The sequence below is a fragment of the Calypte anna genome, chromosome 1 (genome assembly GCF_003957555.1).
Source record: "Calypte anna isolate BGI_N300 chromosome 1, bCalAnn1_v1.p, whole genome shotgun sequence".
Classification (NCBI taxonomy): Eukaryota; Metazoa; Chordata; class Aves; order Apodiformes; family Trochilidae; genus Calypte; species Calypte anna.
In genome coordinates, this window is record NC_044244.1 from 178299746 (window position 1) to 178319875 (window position 20130).

At 37.9% G+C, this 20130-nt stretch overlaps 1 protein-coding gene across 3 annotated transcripts in view; it reads right to left on the minus strand.

Moving 5' to 3' along the window:
* The window catches only part of CDK8 (cyclin dependent kinase 8), a 71424-nt gene that overhangs the window by 45267 nt on the left and 6027 nt on the right, over positions 1 to 20130 (minus strand). For all 3 annotated transcript variants that reach the window (XM_030468986.1, XM_030468985.1, XM_030468983.1), the window contains exon 2: positions 3167 to 3242. In XM_030468986.1, the coding sequence (XP_030324846.1) occupies positions 3167 to 3242 (76 nt within the window). The remainder of the gene's footprint in view (positions 1 to 3166; positions 3243 to 20130) is intronic.

The window sequence follows — 20130 nt, forward strand, 5'->3', positions numbered from 1 at the left end:
ACTGAATGAAAAACACTAGTCAACTCTCAAAATGTCAAAAAAATTATTAGTTTAAAACCCAAGCCTTCTGTATAGGAATAAGCCCAATTCAAAATCCTGAAGCTCTGTTTAAAGTCTGGTTAACTACTCCAGCTTCCTACAACCCTGAGGAATTTTCCTGCTTTGCTAACTGTGAAATAGCATTTGCTGCACTATTTCAGGTAGATAGGATTTAAGGACTTTCTTCCTTGTGATTAAATCAGAAGAGGAGGAATTCAGTGTTTGGGCTTGTATGTTTTTGTATAATTTTACACACATCTATTCTATTCCTCTCCTCTCCCATCTAATACAAATCCATCTTTTGGTATGATGGGCAGTTTCAGTGCCTGCTTAAACCCTCAGAAGTGAAAGTGCAGATCACAGAAAAGACCCCCATAATCCCAGTCAGTACACATTGCTGCAGAGAAGCAGCAGCCAAACGTTTAGATAATGTTTAGTTCTGTGAGAGGCAGGATTCATAAATGCTTACCATAATGGATGAATGGGGGAAAGACAAGAAATAATATAGCCCAACGACTATCTTCATATTAAAAATACTGATTAGCACAGTAACTGTTAATGTTACCAGCTAAACAGATCATTTACATAAAATAATTGAAAAAAATCATGTTTATTTGAATAGAGAATAAAAGCCTAGCTAGGTTCTTTAACATTAGTTCTAAGTTCTCATGCTACAGAGAGTACTGGAACATAGGTCCTTCATATACATACACAGGTTGAACTCAGACCATAGCTGAGTCAGCAGTTTCAACTCAAGTCTCTGACCTAGTTCAAGCCTTTCCTTTGGCTAATTGATGTATTTCAAAATTGTTCTGTTTTTCTGAAGATGTGACACTGTTCCTTCAGCTCAAGTATCTGCATCTAATAGACATCTTAGAGGAGTAAACAATGAGCATTTTTTTTTTAGTCCCAAACTGAATCATCATAAAAAAGACAAAAGCCATTGTAGAGTTGTAAAAACAAGGGAGGATTTCACTGGGATATATATCACTCTGCATTCCTTCCAGATACTCACAGATTAAAATATAAAAACTTCCAACTCTCCAGAGAAACTGAACTGCATACACCTGGTTTCTCTTAATACCACCATGTTCATAAAATGCATTAACTGAGCTAGTCCAGAACATGTTGTAGCAATGTCTGGCATTCAAATTTGACTTTTTAAGTACGACAACAAACAATTTTATTTGTTAGATGTACAGATGACATTTCATGGTACAACACTCCTGATAATTCTGTAGAGTTTTCACACATACTCACATAATCAATATAAGTAGTATGCATATTACCCTCCATTTTATCCACCTCCATATGAGGTTCCTTTTTTCCTTTTACAATAATGATAGAAAGGGATGGGGGAGGGGAAGATATACTTAACAGAATTAAAATAAACAACACATTTTGGTGAAAGAATTCTGTTAATTCCAAACAGCAACATCAAAAGAACAGTAAGGAAAAGAGATTCAAACCCCAGAAGTCCAGGATGAATTACTCATTCAACTGCAGGAAAATTCAACCACAGTATCAGCAGTTGCAAGCCTGGAAGCATTACCAGAAGCAAAGTTAACAACAGCTCAAGAAATGCTGCTTCAGGTCACTCTTTCAACCCCCAAGCCTACTTTAGGACTCCACTCCTCTTTGATCTCAATACCTGCTCTCTTGGCATGCTTGGCATCTTCAGTTCATTCCCCTCCTTCCCCACTAGTCCTGTCCCCCATGGGTCCTGCATCCTACTGCTGTTCTCCCCAAAGGGTCAGAGCAATGAGAAAGCCTCTTTGCTTATTGCTCCTCTTCCACCACTAATGGGGATCCAGCCACCCAAGGACTGACGACACAACACTTGTCAAAGCCTTGAAATTAGGCCAAATCCTTCATGACTGTCAGCCAAGTTAGTGATTCTCTTTTAACAGAGAGAAATTGAATTAGGGTCATAGCCAGAGCAGAGACACCTCTGGAACACTGACCATGCTTCTCCGGCCAAATTCAAGCAGAACAACCTCTTCAAAATTCTTTGAGTAAATCACTGCAAAAAAGACAAAAATTCTCCAAATCCTTCTGAAATTAAACTGACACTTGCCAAAAGCATTCAGCCTGAAGGATTCACAGTATTTGGAAGTTTTCTACCAAAATGGTTGAAATAAGCAAAATTTTAGACTATGTTTCCAGATCCTTTAGTTTAGTGTGGATGTCTACAGTGGCAGAGAGGCTCAGCTTCCACCAGTGGACAAGAAGAGCTTCTCCAGAATAATATTCTTTACACTTCATGTTTTTCACTTCTCTCAGTTCAAGGACTAACATGTTTGAAAACCCAAAGCCAGATGAAAGTCAACCAAGTAGGGAAGCCATGTACCTCAAAGCCTTGCTTCAATTAATAAATATTAAACCGGGGTAGGTCTAATTTTACACTCCTGAGGAATACATACTGAAAATAAACTATTCCATTTCCCCCCTCACACACGTAAATTATGTGCATTTCCTTTAGTAAGCAATTCAGTTGAAACATTTCAAGAAAAATAAACTCCAGCAGCAGTATAACATGAGAAGATACAAGATAGAACTTCAGAACACTGGCTTTACCAGTATTTCTTTCCAAGCTTGTCACAAACCATATCTAGACTGCATTATTCATCAGGTTCTAAGAACATGGAATATACAAATCTAAACTTGAATAAACTATGAGATGGTTTGAATAAAATTCAAAGCCTCCGAGGCAACAACAGTGCCAGTTTAGTCTTAAGTCTTCACTTAAACAGAATCTAACATGTTTTAATCATTATGAGCCAGTAAGAACTAATCTCTTTAAGAAAATAACTGAAGTACTAATGGAAAAGTCAGATCAAGTATGTAATTTAGGACACTGACTCTAATAATGTTTTTAAACTGCCTCATTTAAGCTTAATCTGCCCTGAGGCAGGCAGTAATTTGTACCTTAAAAGCACTGTCTTTTTCAGACAGCAAACATAACAGGTGCACAGCGTCCTCCATGACATTTGTACTTATTTTACATCTCCATGGTAAAAAAACCAACACCCATAGTAGAATAACATGATTAAGCAAAACCCAGCATGCACTCCAACCAATATTTTAATAAGTTTGTTTGCTAGTAAAAAGAACTAAGGTTACTTACTGCTATTTCTCTGCATGCAGACATAGAAATTCCAGTACCTTCTATTTGCTTTAAAGCATAATCTTTATCATCTTTCCTGTGAAAGAAGAAAAGAAGATTTTTTTAAAAAATTGCACCATGAATTCAAAGGGAGCTCTTCATCACCATTCAGAGGACAGTTTCTAATTAATATAAATTCTGCATCTTCTTTTCTTTTGATTCTTTACTAGTTTTATGTCTGGATACCCAACTAAACCATAAGCTTGATAAAGCTACAATATAAAATTACTCTTAACACATAAATAGAGATATTTTATAAAACTTGTTTTTTGTTGTTTTGTTTTGGTGGGGTTTTTTTGTTTGTCTGTTTTTCAAAAAACCTGCAACTATCAACATTCTTTCAATTCTTTCCTTCTCTTGTTAAGAAAACAAAGGAAACATTCAGTACATATTAGAAATAAGCCCACCTAGGGCTACAGTTCCCACAGATGTATTACTCTGGGACACTGAAGTCTTGACCATCTTTTAATGAAATCTTGAGAAGCCCAGAAACAACATCACAGTGACACCTTCTATTTTCTTTCCTTTAGGTCCCAAAGAAATGTGTTAAAATTTTGTTCCTTCCAAACTAACAAAACTACCAGAATTAACAAAATATCATAAGATATCTGTGCAACCTGAAGAATCCTGAAAAATGTTCGTTTAGCTTTAAACATTTATAATACTTAAAACCAACATCACCCCCCTTCCCTTACTATTATTTACTGCTAAGTAACTCCAGCTACCAAAAGCAAAATGAAGAAGATAGATAGATACTGAAGCAAAAGATGACATTGAATTCTTGCCCATCTTCAGATTCAGAACTCAGACTTGGAAGAGATGGAGTGCTTGTCCTTCACACTTGTGGGCTGGCATTCACAGCACTCCTGGGGGACATGGCATTTAACAGTATTGCCTCCAGTAATTTAACAGTACTGGAGCACTCCTATAGTCTTAAATCTCCAGGTTACATAGAATCCTTATTAATTTTTAATGACTCTAACTTTCAGAGCTGTGAAGAGACACCCTGAAAAAGCTGCAACTTAAACATCCGAAGGGCAAATAAAACAAAACTGCAGTTAAACATCTGAAACATTTGCACTGTTTCCACCAGCTTTTAAGAAAAATTTGCATGGCTTTGAATTGCTGTATTCCTACCTGAGACGCACTCTTCTCCCTATTCATCACTAACTATTTAATCCCTCAAATTACCAGGTCCTGCCCAAGAGATTTCTCATGGGGTTCAAAGACAACAGACTGTTAGCAATAACCTTTCAAAATAGAGAGGAGAGAATAAGTGAGAGATTAATGGACAAAATCTGAACACAGTTACTGAGAAGGAAGAATGAAATAGTGAGTGAGAGCAGATTTCAGTAAGTAGGCAATTACATGGATTCAGCAAGATAAAAGAGGGGAAAAAGTACAGGAGCTGTCACAAACAGGAAAAAAAAAAAAAAAAAAAAAAAAGACTGAGAGGATAACAACAGAAGTTATTAAAAAGCTTCCATATAATAAAACCCTAAAACTTCACTACCTGGAAGAGAAAGAGACAATGCTGAGCACAGATTCATACTTGGCCAAAACAAGGTGGGAATATGCAACAAGAATCCCCTATTGCATGAAGCCCTAAGGCAAGAAACCATTATGGTATTGAGCATGTAGTTAACTGCATGACTCATGATGACAATATTGCAGGGGACAAAAGCAAAACTGATCTCAATTGCACAAATTTATGGTGGGTGGGGGACCACTAAGTGGACCACTCCATGAGCAGCTACTGAGCAGAACCCCAGCCTGCTTTCCAGCATAGAGATTTCCTAAGATGGTAGCAGAAAGAGATACAGGGTCATTCTCTCAGCTAAAAATCTTTTTTTCCTTTCTATGCCTTAGTTAGCAATGGCTCATGGGCATTACTGGATACAAATATGAAGCAAAACTAATGGAACTAGAGGTTATTCTTGTTGCTTTATGTGCTTCTTGACTTAGTTTGAGGTGTTTGGAGAGATCCTTTTTCATGACAAGTGCTATCACACAACTGCTACTGTTACAGGCATTACCACAGCTAGAATATGGGGAAAAATAGTTTGGATTTAAGGTTATTCTCATTGCCCAGTTCCTTATCTGCTTAGATTTCAAGGTACTTGAAGGAGAACTCAGCGAAACAAGTACTACCATAAAGCTGGTATTATTACAAACATTTCTGGTAGCACTGAACAAAGAAGCCTGCCTCACATTTAAGATGGCATGATGATTTTTAATTTAGTAGAAATTTGATAAATTAAGTCTGGGCTAAAATGTTCCATACCAAACAGCAGACTTTCTCAGGAAAGTTTTAGAAAAAAATATTTCAACTGTTTCCTAGAACAAAAGGGGAAGAAAATACTCAGTTGTGTACATCAGCTCCTTTATAATTATTGCTTTAGTGCTAGAATTTGACAGGGTGGTTTTTAAGAACATACCACTTGGTTTCCTCAAAACAATGGATGAAAAAAAGTCTCAGAAAATTAATCTTAATCCCATTAAAAGGCACCTTAAGAACAGAGATCCAGAGATCCCACGCCCAGCCTTGCTCTGCTCAGGTGCTGCATGAAAGGAACCAAGAGCAAATGGCCTGGCCTGGCCTCAACCTATCCAAGCAATTTAGAGGAAATATAAGAATGGTAAGAAGAAGGAAAAGCAATTACTATGTAGGGACCAAGCCCATTTTAGCAACACATTATTGCTCTCCTCCAGAACCTGAAAAAATAACCAGACTTCTAAGACTTTAATCTCCCAAACTGTGCATACACAGCTAAGATCCAAACTGATGAAAAGTTCCTAACCCTCTCCAATATCTGTTCTACACAGAGGCTGGCAACACAGAAGTCCAAACAGAGTGACCAGGTTTATTTTACACAACTTCAAAAAATACTCTCCCCATAGGCTGTTTACATCGTAACTCCTGCCAAGGAGCCTCTGTGTGGCTTTGGATAAGGGCAATTTCCTAAGGAAAAAAAAAAAACAACCTGTTTATCAGCATCTTCTACAGCTAATTAAGCAACTGCATTGACCACTTAGCAGTTTGTATATTAAGGGCAAAATAAGACCCAATAATTCAAGCAAATTCAATCTAACAGGAAGGTTCTGTTGCAGGAACCTGTCCACTCTGTCTGCTGCCTGGGGATAAGATGCTCAGTAATTACAGTAAATCTTCCACTTACCAGCAGGCTTAGAAAAGCTGGTCCATCTGCAAACTTATTTTCATACTAATATATTCATACATTTCTGCACTTAAATAGTCTTTCCTTTTCAACACTGTAATAATCCCTACCAGTCACAGGCAGTTGTAGAAGCAATAAGAGTTAAGAGAATTCACTTGGTATATAACACAGCTGCTGGAAGTAACAATGTTCATTGTATTTACAGGCAAACTATATAACCTGGTGTAAAACTGTCTACTGTGCAGAGAGACAACATTAACATCAGAGGCATAAGCCTGAAAAAATGGGTAGCTGCAACACCACTTCCAGTGAACTAACAACAAGAATAAAACTAATTTTGTTCTTACAGCTTGAATGAACCAAAACAAAAAATGTCATCTTCAAGAGAATTAATTATTATTATAATGCTATTTCCAAAGTTATTTATTTTTTATAGTTCTACTAAATTTGGGAGTACAATGGCACCAGGAAGCATTAAGTCTACTGAAAAAAAGAAAAAAAAAGGAAAAAAAAGAAAAAAAAGGAAAAAAAAGAAATAAAGAAAAAAAAAAAGAAAAAGAAAAAAGAAAAAGGAAGAAAAAAAGGAAAAAGGAAGAAAAAAAGGAAAAAGGAAGAAAAAAAGGAAAAAGGAAGAAAAAAAGGAAAAAGGAAAAAAACGGAAAAAGGAAAAAAACGGAAAAAGGAAAAAAACGGAAAAAGGAAAAAACGGAAAAAGGAAAAAACGGAAAAAGGAAAAAGGACAAAGAAAGAGGACAAAGGACAAAGGACAAAGGACAAAGGACAAAGGACAAAGGACAAAGGACAAAGGACAAAGGACAAAGGACAAAGGACAAAGGAAAAAGGAAAAAGGAAAAGAAAAAAGAAGGGAAAAAAGAAGAAAGAAAAAGAGAAAAAAGAAAAAAAAAGAAAAAAATTTAAAAAAGATGAAAAAAAAGAAAAAGAAGGGAAAAAAAGAAAGAAAAGGAAAAAAAAAGAAAAGAAAAAAAAAAAAAAAAAAGAAAGAAAAAAGAAAAATCAAAGTGAGTAGGAACAGATGCCTGCTGAATGTGAGCACATCACAAAGCTTCAGTATTAAAATGCCTGGTATTTCTACTCTATTTAGGATACTTTAAGCACAAATCTGTCCAGCAAAGGAGAGAAAATATCCTACATATAGATAGAGAGGAGGCCTATTACAAGGAACCAGTTTAAAAAAAAAACAGTTCTACTGTTATTTCACCTCATATATCATACATTTTGTAGAAATGTATTGGCACAATGTTACACTATACCCTTTTTTCAGATCACTAGAACTGTTTAAAATTCAATTGAGTAATAAAAACCTCAAAATAAAGTAACAAAGCCTTAAAATCATTGGTCATAATACTAAATTTACATTACATATTTAAAAAGATTTAAAATTCAAAATCAGCTGGTCACCATTTAGGAACAGTTTTGTCATTATAAACAAGGCAACATAAACTTTTAGTAGAGTTAAACATCTGAGGGGAACAGACTCCACGGGCTTACAACTACCACAGGGAACTGTAAATGCAGCATCTCTTCTACAGAAAACTCCAAGGAATCTGTTAATTGTTTATGGTTCTTACTCCCTAAAGAAAACAGAAATCCTGATAATTAAAAGATAAGCTTACTAACAAAACACATGGGGTGTTATGTTTTGGGTTTTTTTAAATCTACCCCTGAGAATTCAATTACCATCAATAGTAAGTGCAACACACCCTGAGTCAGTATCACTGTCACACTTCTGCTGGAGTGGTTCAGCCTCAGCAGTACTAAAAATTCCCTCAATGCATTCAGCACAGCTTTTCTGTTTTACTAGCTGGAAATTAATTTGTACTGTACAGCATCTTAGCTTCGAACAACTCACCTAGATGAACACTGAGTAACTCCAAGCCCTGAGCAGTTGCTCATTCATTAACAGCAATAAACAGACAGGAGCTCTGGTAGCCAGGTAAGGCAAAAAATGTTAAATCTTTATTACCTACCAGAACATCAACCAAGGAAATAACTGCAGAGGGTTTGTTACAGGTTACTTAAAAGTAGTAGAAATTAAGAGAAAGGTAACATGGAGCTAAACTTTGACATTCCAGCTAGTTTTCTTTGTCTCTCCTCCCCTCGATGTTCTACTAAATGGAAGGAGAATTTAGCAAAATACACAGCTATCAAAGCACTTAGACAGCAAATTATTACATTTAGGAGACTTGGCATTTTCAATTTGTGGCATCATTCCCTGCCTCCTCCCCCAGGTCACAGCAGTGTTATTTTTTGAACTTGTTTTTAAATCAGATTTTTAAAGAAATTAAAATCAACCTAGTGACACATAACACCCAGTGAATTCTATAGGAAAGAGTAGTAATTTAGTTCCTTTGAAGCATACTAATGGACAAATGCAATTTTTGAATCTGGAAGATTTTATGCATTTATACTAAATGCCAATGCTATAATACACTGTGGGCACTTAAAACACACATTGTAACAACACATCAGCTTCTAGAAAGGACAGCAAGATGAGAACCCATTCAAATTGTGACCTGGGAGAACAGGATTACCTCTTTTTCCAACATTTCATTCCAAGCATGCACTGAATTTTCTTACCAGATTAAGATTCTATACCAGGAGTTGATTTATTTTTGCATTTTGTATCTCTTAAATCCCAGCCCAGAACCAAGCAACTAAGGACACAAAAGAGGTTGAGGTTCTCAGTGCCTTCTTGGCACCAACTTTCACACAGTCCACTCACACAGCTACCACATTCCCAAGACTTGTGCTACAGCCCTGGTGAAAGCAAGGATAGGAAAACAAATTAGGGATGACTTCAAACTGTACACATGCACAGCTTCATGTGACCAGGTGGGTTGCACTCAAGGGTGCTCAACAGAGCTGGCAAATGTCATCACAAAGCCCCTCTCTCATCTGCAAAAGGTCATGGTGATGTTCCTAGCAACTAGACAAGGGAAAACAATCAGTCCTCTCTTGAAGAAGCATGAAAAAGTTCAATGGTATTACAGCAAATGACTGTAATGTAAATGAAAATAAATGACTTTGAATAGCTCACAAGGATTCTCCAAGCATGAGCTGTGCCTTACCAACCTGATGGTCCCCTCCACAACAGAAGGTCTGGCTTCATGGACAAAGGAAAAGCACTGGATTTTACCTTAACCTTAGCAAAGATTGTAATGTGATCTCAGAGTATACTTCCAGCCAAATTAGACCGAGAACTTGGACAGCTGAACTACAGAGCAGATGAAAAATCAATTGGATCACCACACTTAATTGGTTTTAATCAACAGTACAAATCCCATAGGCTGCCAGTTACTAGTGCAGAGATACTAAGGCTGATATAACTTCTTTAGCAACAGGATGTAAGGCATCCTCAGCAAATCCATGAACGATGACAAAAGATAAGGCACCAAGGAACTGAGATGTCATTTGGACAGACCTCAATGGATAGGAAAAATAGTCAGACAAGAACTTCAGACAAGGCAAGTGCAAATACCTGTCACTACTTTGAAATAAGCCCACACAACTGGACACAATGCCAAGTGGGTCAAGAGCAGCTTTACAGAGAAAGACCTGGGGATCCTGGTAGACAAGCTGAACCTGACACACCATGTGCCTCTGTCAAATACTTGGTTGTATGAGCAAGAGTGTACCCAGCAGGTGGAAGGTTATTATTCCTCTATATTCAGCACTTGTGAAACTACATCTGGAAGCTCCATGTTCAGTTTCAGGCCTTCCAGTACAAGGACACTGATATACTGAGCAAGCCCTGCAAAGCACCACAAGGAGTCTGAAACACATGACATGTAAGGAGAGGCTGAGAGCCAGGTTTGTTCAGCCTTCAGAGATACCTAAGAAGGGATTCTCCTGCTGCCTTCAGATAGCTCATTAGGGGGGGGTACAGGGAAGGAGCCAGGCTCTTCCCGGAGGTGCCCAGCAAACCAGTGAGAAACAAGACTTCCAATTAGATATTGTGAAGAAAAAAAACATTTGGGGAGCCAGAAAGAGCAGATTTGCTAGATTTTTTCATGCTCAGAGATATTTAAAACTCAGATGCATAAGAAACTAAGGAGTCCAAGTTGATTTCATAGTTGGTTCTGCTTTGAGTGGAAGGTTGAACCAGGTACCTTTTAAAGATGCCTTCCAATCCGAAGTACTCTATGTGGGACTGTGAGATAGAGAACTACTTTGCTGAGGATTCAACTGACTGTATATAGTTCCACAGCTGTGCAGTAAGCACATTTATTATGCATTTTTCAAGACATACAGCTAATACCTAATGCTGTATTTCAAGTCTGACAGCATTTCCAAAACATAGCTAGTAAGGAGAAAGCTATTCTGGATGTGTATGTACAGAACTTTGAGGATAATTTATTATAGAAAAGCTTAAAACTTCCCACCTTTTCAAGATGATTGAGTAATGTGAGGTCACAAGTTTGAATTTAAAGGAATAGTAACGCTTATTCAGAATTCAAGAGTTTGTTCTACTATTTACAATGTGTGCAATGGTAACTGTCTCTTAAAGGAAGTAATTCCAAAGCTTGGTGCCAAACTAAAGCAATGCATAGATTTTGCTGCTTGTAAACATAGAAAAAAAAAAAGAAACCCAAAGGCTGGAGGATGGAATACTTGTAGGAATAACTACAAGTGAACACACAGCATAAATTCAGAAGCTCAAATTTTAATTTTACCTTAACACAGTAATACTGGATACCAGATGAAGCAGAAACATGCCAGTAGGAAAGCACTGATCCATGTTTGCCACAGTCTTACTACGCTTCCTAAGATCTGTTAGTTAGCTAGACAGACAGACAGATGGACCTTTCACATGATCCTGAAAAACTGCTCCCATTAATCAATTCAACACTAAATTTTGCCAAGAGGTGTCGTAGATTACAGCCACATTGAAGCATTTCAACCAATGTGCTGTATGATCACAGTAAGTTTTGGTGAGCCTTAGGGAAATGTGTGCAGAGTCCTATTTTTAAATTTACATCAATTGCAAAATTCAGAGAAGTTGAGAGAAACCTCATATAGTTTTCATTATCCTGCTGTTCTCTCCTTCTTTTTCTTCCAGAGACATAATAAAAATATATTAATACCTTAATGTTATGTAGCAACTATCTTCCGAGTTTGTCAATAATATCTATCTGAATTTAAATTAAATTTAAAGAAGGTCTAATAGAAAGATCACATTTAAATCTAAGTACTAAACAACCTAGCAGAAGAAGAAATTTCAAGACTTAACTCTAAGGCAACATTTCAAGAAACTCGCATGGTTAGGGATTTTTTTTTTCTTTTTAAAGATATCTACATGATGTACAACAAGCAAATCATGTAGATGCTTTTCTCCATGAAAAAAGCATATTCACAAACAGGAAAAAACCAAAAAAAAAGGCCAGTGTGTGCCCTTTCTTGTTGCCATTAGCCCTCCTTCCTGGAAACAGAAGAAGATTGAAGAGTACAATGAACAGAGTTTGTGACTGAAGTACAATTCATTAACTCGGATCTAAATTCACAAGTTGTCATGTGAAGATAAAAGGCAGTATTGCTCATCAAAATGCTAATACAAAGAAATTATTGCAGGGAAGATTTACTAACAGAACTGAGTTAGTTTATTAAGGATCTAACTTGGACATCCATACTTTATCCATACCCAAATACTCACAGGACATGGTAAGATTACTGTCCCAGAAGAGCATCATTATGCTTATCAGCTAGCAAAGCTTATGCTGAGAATATATTCTACTTCAAAACAAATCCTTCAGTAATCAGGCCTTGTCATGGGTAAAGAAAGGTCGTTTCCCACAGCTGGAGGAAAAGCCACCAACAGCAAGTCAATAAACATTAGCACTTCTGAGACAGCTGTTATATGTGGTGAGCACAATTACTGGTTCACTTTATTACTGTTGTTCACTTTGATTTTATAAAATTAACACCTTTCACCACAACATGTAGTTTGGCAAGAAGTTCAAAGTAAGTTCAAATTTAATGATACATTGTACATGTGGTTCTTTTGATGTAAGAATTCGCTGCTGTCAAAAGAAAAGCCTTTCCTTGACACCTCTGCCTTCCTGCTTCTACCCAGAAAATCCCTCCCCTTATGCCAGCCCTCAGCTGTGCCTCACTTCATGGCATAGTTCACCTCTTACATCTGACAAAAAGTTACCCAGTTCTATTTGAAAAGTTGAAATATTCTGTTAGTCTAGAGTGGGGTATGATGAGTATCAAACCAGCACCAAAGTATTTGGTAAGAGCAAAAGAAAATGAAGGGATGGGTAGGAGAGAGAGAGACAGAAAAGAAAAAGCTTCCCCTGGTCCCCTGGTTGTGCATAATTTTAAAATTAAAATAAAAATTTAAAAACAAACCACCACCCACCAAGCTCTGCAATTAACTTCAGCACATAAGTCTCACAAAAGCAAGAAGAAACCCTGGGATTTTATTATATTCTCCTACTTTCTCCTACAAAATTGTAATTTGACAGCCAGTATAAACACTCAGTTTTAAAACCACGAAATGCAGATGGTTCCTATGAGGAGACTTGTTGATGGGCAGCAATACCCCGCTCCAGGCTGAAAGCTCTGTGCTGCTTTATTAAAGGACACAGAAGTTTTACCAATACCTTCACATAAAGCAAGACAAGTGGTACCTATACAAATCCTCTATAAAGGAAAAGACTGCTGTATTTCATTTGTACATTCTTTCCCTGAGGCTGCTCTGAAGTCACCTCAGCATTTGTATCATTTCAGGAACTATAAACTGCATAAAGACAGCACAACACTTAAAAGCATCTGTTGTGAAAAGCAAACAATAAACAGAGGTAAGGCAGTAGTGTAAACTTCAGAAAGAGGTAATCTTATTGTCTAACTTCTACTTCTGGCCTATTTTTCTTCGCTAATTAAATGTGTGAAATTATTTGGTTTACGTGGAGGAAACAAAATATTTGCTGTGTTAAAAAACATTTATGATGAAAAACTTTTACAGTCACAAACATTCTTCATTGTGAGGGTGGCAAGAGAGGATGTCCAGAGAAGCTGCGGATGCCCCCTCCCTGGAAGCATTCAAGGCCAGGTTGGCCTTGGTCTAGTGGGAGGTGTCCCTGCCCATGCAGGGGGGTCGGAACTAGATGACCTCTAAAGTCCCTTCCAACCCAAGCCACTCACTCTACAATTCTCATGTAGCAGCTACAGGTTCACATATTTTTCTTATTTAACAGCATCTTTCATAAATTTAAAATCACTGAACAAATGTTTCCTATCTTCTTGATGACGCTCAGGATTTCTGAGATTGTCCCCATTCCTCACTCTCACACATGCAAGAGTCCTCATCTATGGGAATGACTACAGTTTTCATACAGACACTGCACCACATTTCTGATTATCCTTGTGGGCTGTCCTTAGATCTATTATGTCCTGCCAGGGATGAAAGGATTAGAAGTGCTTACAATAGTGAAAATAGGATTTACAGCAAGAGTGACACCGTGCTGTGTGCTTCGCTCCATTGCTAGCAAGTCCTGTGATTGTCTCTGCCTTTTAGCAATTACTTGGCTCTGAGCTGGTACTTTCACAAAACTGTCACTATAAACTTTGAAACCTTTTTTTAACTAATAAGTAAAGAAAGGATCATTTTAGCACACACACCATTTCACATCAATGAGTACGATATATTATTGGAGAAGGACTTTGTAACACTTGGGGCCAAGCTCTCACAATCACTACTTACCTTTACTACTATAACTCACTCTCATCAGCAAACCTGTTGCTCAACTACTTATTTCTGATTTCTAAACAAAACTTCTGAGCACCAAAGAGATTCCACTAATGAATTCTCACCATTATTTAACTAACTTCTCTATCCAGAGAAGGACCATCTCTTTGTTCAGTTTAAGACTTTGGTAAGGGGACTTCAAAGAGTACCTTTTGGCAGCTATGATACCTTAACCTGTATGTTAACTCTGTCAAAGAATTCTGAAGACCTAGATGCTAAATGTGTTTTATATGGCTGTTGACTTCAGCACAGCACCTTTCATGTGTCCACTATCCCTGCTCTTCATCCAGCTTACTAATTAGTAGTTTCCCCTCTGAGTAACTCCTTTTAGGATTTAATCTCACCACTGCCCCTTTCTAATCTTCTATGACTAGGACAATTTAAAGCATTGGAGTTCTGTTTTCTTGTAATTTGCTTATATATTGTTTCATTCTATAACTCCTTCTGATGTGTAACATGTCACTTTGACAACTGACTGCCCTTCAGTTTGTTCAAACTACCCCCAAACACTGCATCTTGGCACTGATCTCCTGATGCATTCCTTCACCTCCATTCCTCCATTTCATTGTGCTTTCATAATGCACATTAAAACCCAAAGGTTTTCTCCTGCTGTCATTTCAGCTTCTCTAAATATTCCTACAGTTCAGTGGTCCCGTGGTCCTACAGATAGCATTCTGATGCATCAGAAAAAGAGAGGAAAGGAAGATTAATTTCGTTTCTTTAAGTAGTTTCTCAAGGTTAGGGAAGGGCAAGGAGAGGTTGGATATGGTTTTGAGGGTGTATGGTTGGGAGGAGGCAGGTCACACTACATTTTTACAATTTAGCCAACCATCACTTACCTTGTTTTTCATAATAATCATTTCACATTAAGATTCAATTTTTCAAAGAACATATTCTCACTCCCAAGGTCTTTCTTTATTCTACTATTTGGCCATGTCAGATTTTTTGAATTGATGGGTTTTGCAGCATGTCTTGATGAGTGATCCATTCACTCACTGAGAATCCTGAGAAGTTTCAAAAATGGTTCCCAAGCAGCTTGCAACATTTCGCCCTCTTGGCTTTCTTTCAAGCTTTAGAAAGCCTCCTGCCATCATCATCACCCTGCTTCTTCAATTTTTTTTTTTCTTTTTTTAAAACTGAAATAAAGTGGTACTTCAAAGAGAGTTATTAACCTTGTATAGATTCAGTGTCCCCCCCAGGAGCATAGTACAAACCAAGTCTGCTACAGACAACCCTCAGCAGTAAAAGTTTGAGTCTACTCTTTCACCCCAAATCCTGAGTTGATTCTCCCATTGTGGGTGCCCTGACTAGCTGTTTCATCAGTAAGCAGCTACTCACTGTTCCAAAGTTTTTCCTTGACATCTCTCCCTGACAAAGCATCCACCCAAATTAAATGAGGCTAATGAGCCATTCATTGCTGTATTTTCTGCTTTGTAGCCTTTCTGATCTCACACAGCATAGGCAAACTAGTCAGCCAGATGGAAATGCAGTCCTAACACTACTTTCCCCCTTCACATATGCCTGGAATTCTACCCATAAAGCTTTCAGTGTTGTTGCAGTATCTACCTTTTTTTTTTCCCCCAAGTCTTTCAATATCTGATGCTCACCTGGCAGAGTCATACAAGATTCCAGCTGAGCTTTTATGAAACTGAATTAACATAACACTGAACGGCACTGTTAGTGCATTTACTTGTGAGGGGTTGTTTTGTCCAACCCTGCTTAAACGGGATTGACATTCACTCATAAATAAAAGTTTGAACATCAAGCAATTCAAGTACAAAATGTTATATAAGATTCAAATTACACAAGGAGAAATTCACCACTTTGCTGCCCTGAAGTCCACCCAGGTAGAGCTTGCTCCTGTTGCTTTTGTTATGCTCCATACCTTGCACAGAAGTTCCGTGAGAAAAACCCAGTTGATGAAACTTGACTTTCCAAGGCTTCATTGAGCAATTATTCAGTGTCTGAATGCAAAGTACAATTGAAAGCACACCTGCAGCTACAGCTCCTCCTCACAGGGTAAGATTATGCCTCTCCCAGTAAACACACCTTGGCCAGAAACACAAGGTGGAATCGGGTTTGCTGCATTTCAGATCTTTTTTGTGTTCCAAGTTGTCAGCTGTGCTTATTATTCACGCAGACAGTAATGAAATGAGTCTTCTTTTTTAGTGCAGCTCTCAAGTGTCCTTTATTCAAATGTCAACATCTTGTATGCAAGGTGTTACAACCACACAGCACGGAGCTTTCCCAGAAAAACAGGCAGATTGTTTCAGTGACCTTTTAGTTGTGTTCTTCCCTATTCACTAAACGTGCATTTTTTTCAAGACATTTTAATTTTGGGTGTTTAGGCTATCATCTGTAGTCGAGAAAACCACTATGTTCTCTTGAACATTTTGTCCTTTGAAGAAAATATCTGCAGCTTTAATCCTGGCTTACAGTTCTCTTCCTGCAGATTCTAAACTGACTGCACAATGTGATTTGCCATACTACCACTTAACACTCAAGGTAGTTAAGATGCAACTAAAAATGAACTGTTGCCCAAGCAGCAGTATCTTTTTGATCAAGTATTGCATACAATTTTACAAGGACTTTTTGAAATCCTGATCTTCAGATGCTCAAGTCAGTTGTTCACAAGGATATGCAACACACAGGCAGCATCAGTAGAATTCTCCATAAAAAAGAATGCTAAACTCATGTCTACTCAATGTCCATCCTTTCCTATATAGGCTGCTAAGGATTTCATATGATCTTTATAAAATTCAATATATTTATTCAAATAGCTATTTCTCAAATGAGGGGGCTACAATACACAAAAGTTAGCAACTAGTTCATGAGTGGCCTTGCACCTAACAAAAAACTGTAGCTATGAATACAGCTATGCTGTAATCCCAAATGTACTATTATGGGTACTTGACAAGGTCTCAGAAACCATTTGTCGAGCCTCTGAGGAGACAAGAGAGAACAGCAGGCTAGCCAGCCAGAACACAAAACCTTCCTGAATGGTTATCAGCCGCAGGGAGCAGGAACAGGGAGCAGCACTTGCCAAGTTTGCAAAGAAAAGATGGAGGGCTGCAGGGGGGAGAGGAGCATGAGGGCTGGAGTCTGAAACTGAAACCTTATTTCCACCCAGTCATGATGGGCTTCTTTGAACTGCTGAAGGGTACCAGAAAAAAAAAAAAAAAAAAAGCAGGCCTTATATTAGCAAAGTATCTTCATGTTCCTGCTTCAACTTTATTACTTTACTTGAACAAACTTGTATTTTGCCCATGTTAAATCTTAAAGAGAAATTTTCAGACTTAAATTAGCAGAGGAGGATGAACTAATTACAGTCATCTACATTTAGTCAGTGTCCACAATTTCGAGCAGTTTAAAATATTGCAAAACCAAGCTGTTGGCTGGCTCAGTTTAAAATGGGGCAGTTCCTCTTCCCTCAACACATGCCCAGAAACCACAGCATTTTTACCTCACATCATTTGAGCTGATCAAATAAAAGATTCCTCAGGGCAGCAAACTGACAGAACACATAGACAACTTTCACACAACACATTATTTACCTCATCCTAGAAGAGAGCCCTAGCTGCAAGTACATTTCCAATCTGAATTTGCATTTAGACAGCAGATAATTGCACAATAAGGTAAAAAGCCTTGGGGAGGGAATAAATAAAATCAATTTTCATAAATGCTATGAGTCATGCGACTACAATGCAAGGCTACAAAAAGCTGCAACCAGAACTATTTCAGCTTGTGTGACTTCAAGATAGCCAGGCTATAAAGTCTCATCTTCAAATTTTATAGTAGCTCAAGATCAGCTACTACCTCAAATCTCTTTACACCAGGACTCTGTATGGCCACAAAATTTGTGTTTCAATAGTTTCAGAAACAGAAGTCATCAATATGTGTAGACTATAACATCAATTTTTTTTTTTCCTTTATGGTTAAGACAATTGAGACGTTTTTGCAGAAAAATTTGAAAGCTTTATTTTCTACAGAATAGCTACCACATGCAGAAACCACAAGAAATACTGTTTAAAGTCAGTGAAAAGGTCAAGGGATACATCCAGATATTCACCCAATACAAGTTATTCTTTTAGAATCTGTATTGGCCAGCAAAGGTCCCGTAAAAGCACGAAAGAAAAGAACCACTTCATCAGATAAGAGTAAACACTTTTTTAACCTGCTCACTAAAGAATTGATTCTGCACTGCAAATTATCTGACTGTGTGCACTCACCATTTACCTGCAAATCAACCCAAACTGGTGTTCTTCAGGTACTTCTCTTCAAATGCATGAGATAACAAAATTAGATTAATCCTTTTAACGCTGCCATTTTCCTCCTGTTCTCAGGTATAAGGGGCTCCTTCCAGGGCAGGTGCAGAGCTTATCCATAATTGATACCAGGATTCTTAAAACTCAGTGCCAGAACAGGTGCTTTCCCATGCAGATACTATGTCCAAACTCAGTTTCTGAGCCCTGCAGAACCTCCCAGCCACCTTCACCTCTTCTCTCACCTTCTCCTGAAGGCTCCAGGTTCATCTCCTCTTCCTTAACAACACACAGCCTACAGCATACACCATTTTTTTCTGTTCATTAAACGACTGCACATTATCTGCACTGCAGTCCCAAAAGCCAACAGAGCAGTAGTTGTTTCCAACATACTACCAGTCATCTTGGTATTTCTGGATAGGCTTGTCTTTCACCTCCACAACTTATTTCCAGAGCATGATGTTATCCACAGCTGCACTCTCCAGGCACTGCTGATGACTGTATGCAGTCTTGATGTGGGAGGACAAGGAAATGGAATAATCTATTCTGCCCTGAAGTTACCTGGAATTTTTTCAGAAGTTTGTGAAAAGGATACAAACCCCCACAGGAATCATTCTCCAAGGTAACTAAAAAATGCTACACAATAGCTCATCTATTGCAGATGTCCTTCACAAATTTCATTCTTTAAGAAGTGCATGCCTAAGGGCCCATTTTTAGCACAAGAGAGGACAATTAAATCAAAGCAAACAAATACCAACTCCCCACTACAGTCTGCTGTCAGTTTTGACATTCTGCAGCCATTGATGTTTACCAGACATTTCCCTTTCATTTTCATATTCAGTTACATATTGGCTAAATGTGTGCAAAAACAAGGAGGGCATTAGGCCTGACACTGGAAATCAGAAGTTATCTTATGAATATAGGAGTCTAGAGAGAAAAGGGCTATTTGGGAAACTTCAGTTGTTTGTCTAACCAACGCTAACTTTTGTTTTCAAAATTTAGCCATTTATGACACTCTCCAAACATAAGACACTACCAGACCATTCAGCTGTTTATGTCTCTCCCCCCACCCCCTCCCCATAAGCATATTCTGTATGAGCATCAGTCACAAATAACTATCCCACTTCTGCTGCTTCCAAGGCAGCCACACAAGAAAGCCAGAAAAATCCACCTATCACTGAAATCACAAACTCCTCTGTAAAAATTCAGATTAACATCACACTCTGAAGTGAAAGGACTATACTCCAGAATTAAAAACCAGAGCCAAGCTTGAAAGACAAGCTGCATAGCAAAAATATAGACAAAGCAAGCAATTTATTCAAAGACAAAAAAAAAAAGTACACAAAATGGTAAAGATAGCATTCCTTTTGTCAGTACAGAACAAAGGAGATCCCACCACAGACATTAGGACAGTTCTTTTTGCGGCTGGAGCCCAACATGCCAGTATTTCTGCTTTAAAAAAAATATATAAATATACTGGTTGGCAATTGTTAGGTTGTAGACTCCTGATTTCCAGTTTTCACTAAACTAATTTGCTGTTTAAATCCAAACAGCAGATGATGAGAAGACAATGTATCCTTCTGAAATGCACCCAAACAGTACAAACCACAGCAGAGGTGAGAAGCCACAGTCCATATCAGCAGCCTGGGCACTGCCTCACATGCGCAGCTCATCTAACCACAGCAGCCCAGCAATCCCACCCCAGGTAATCAC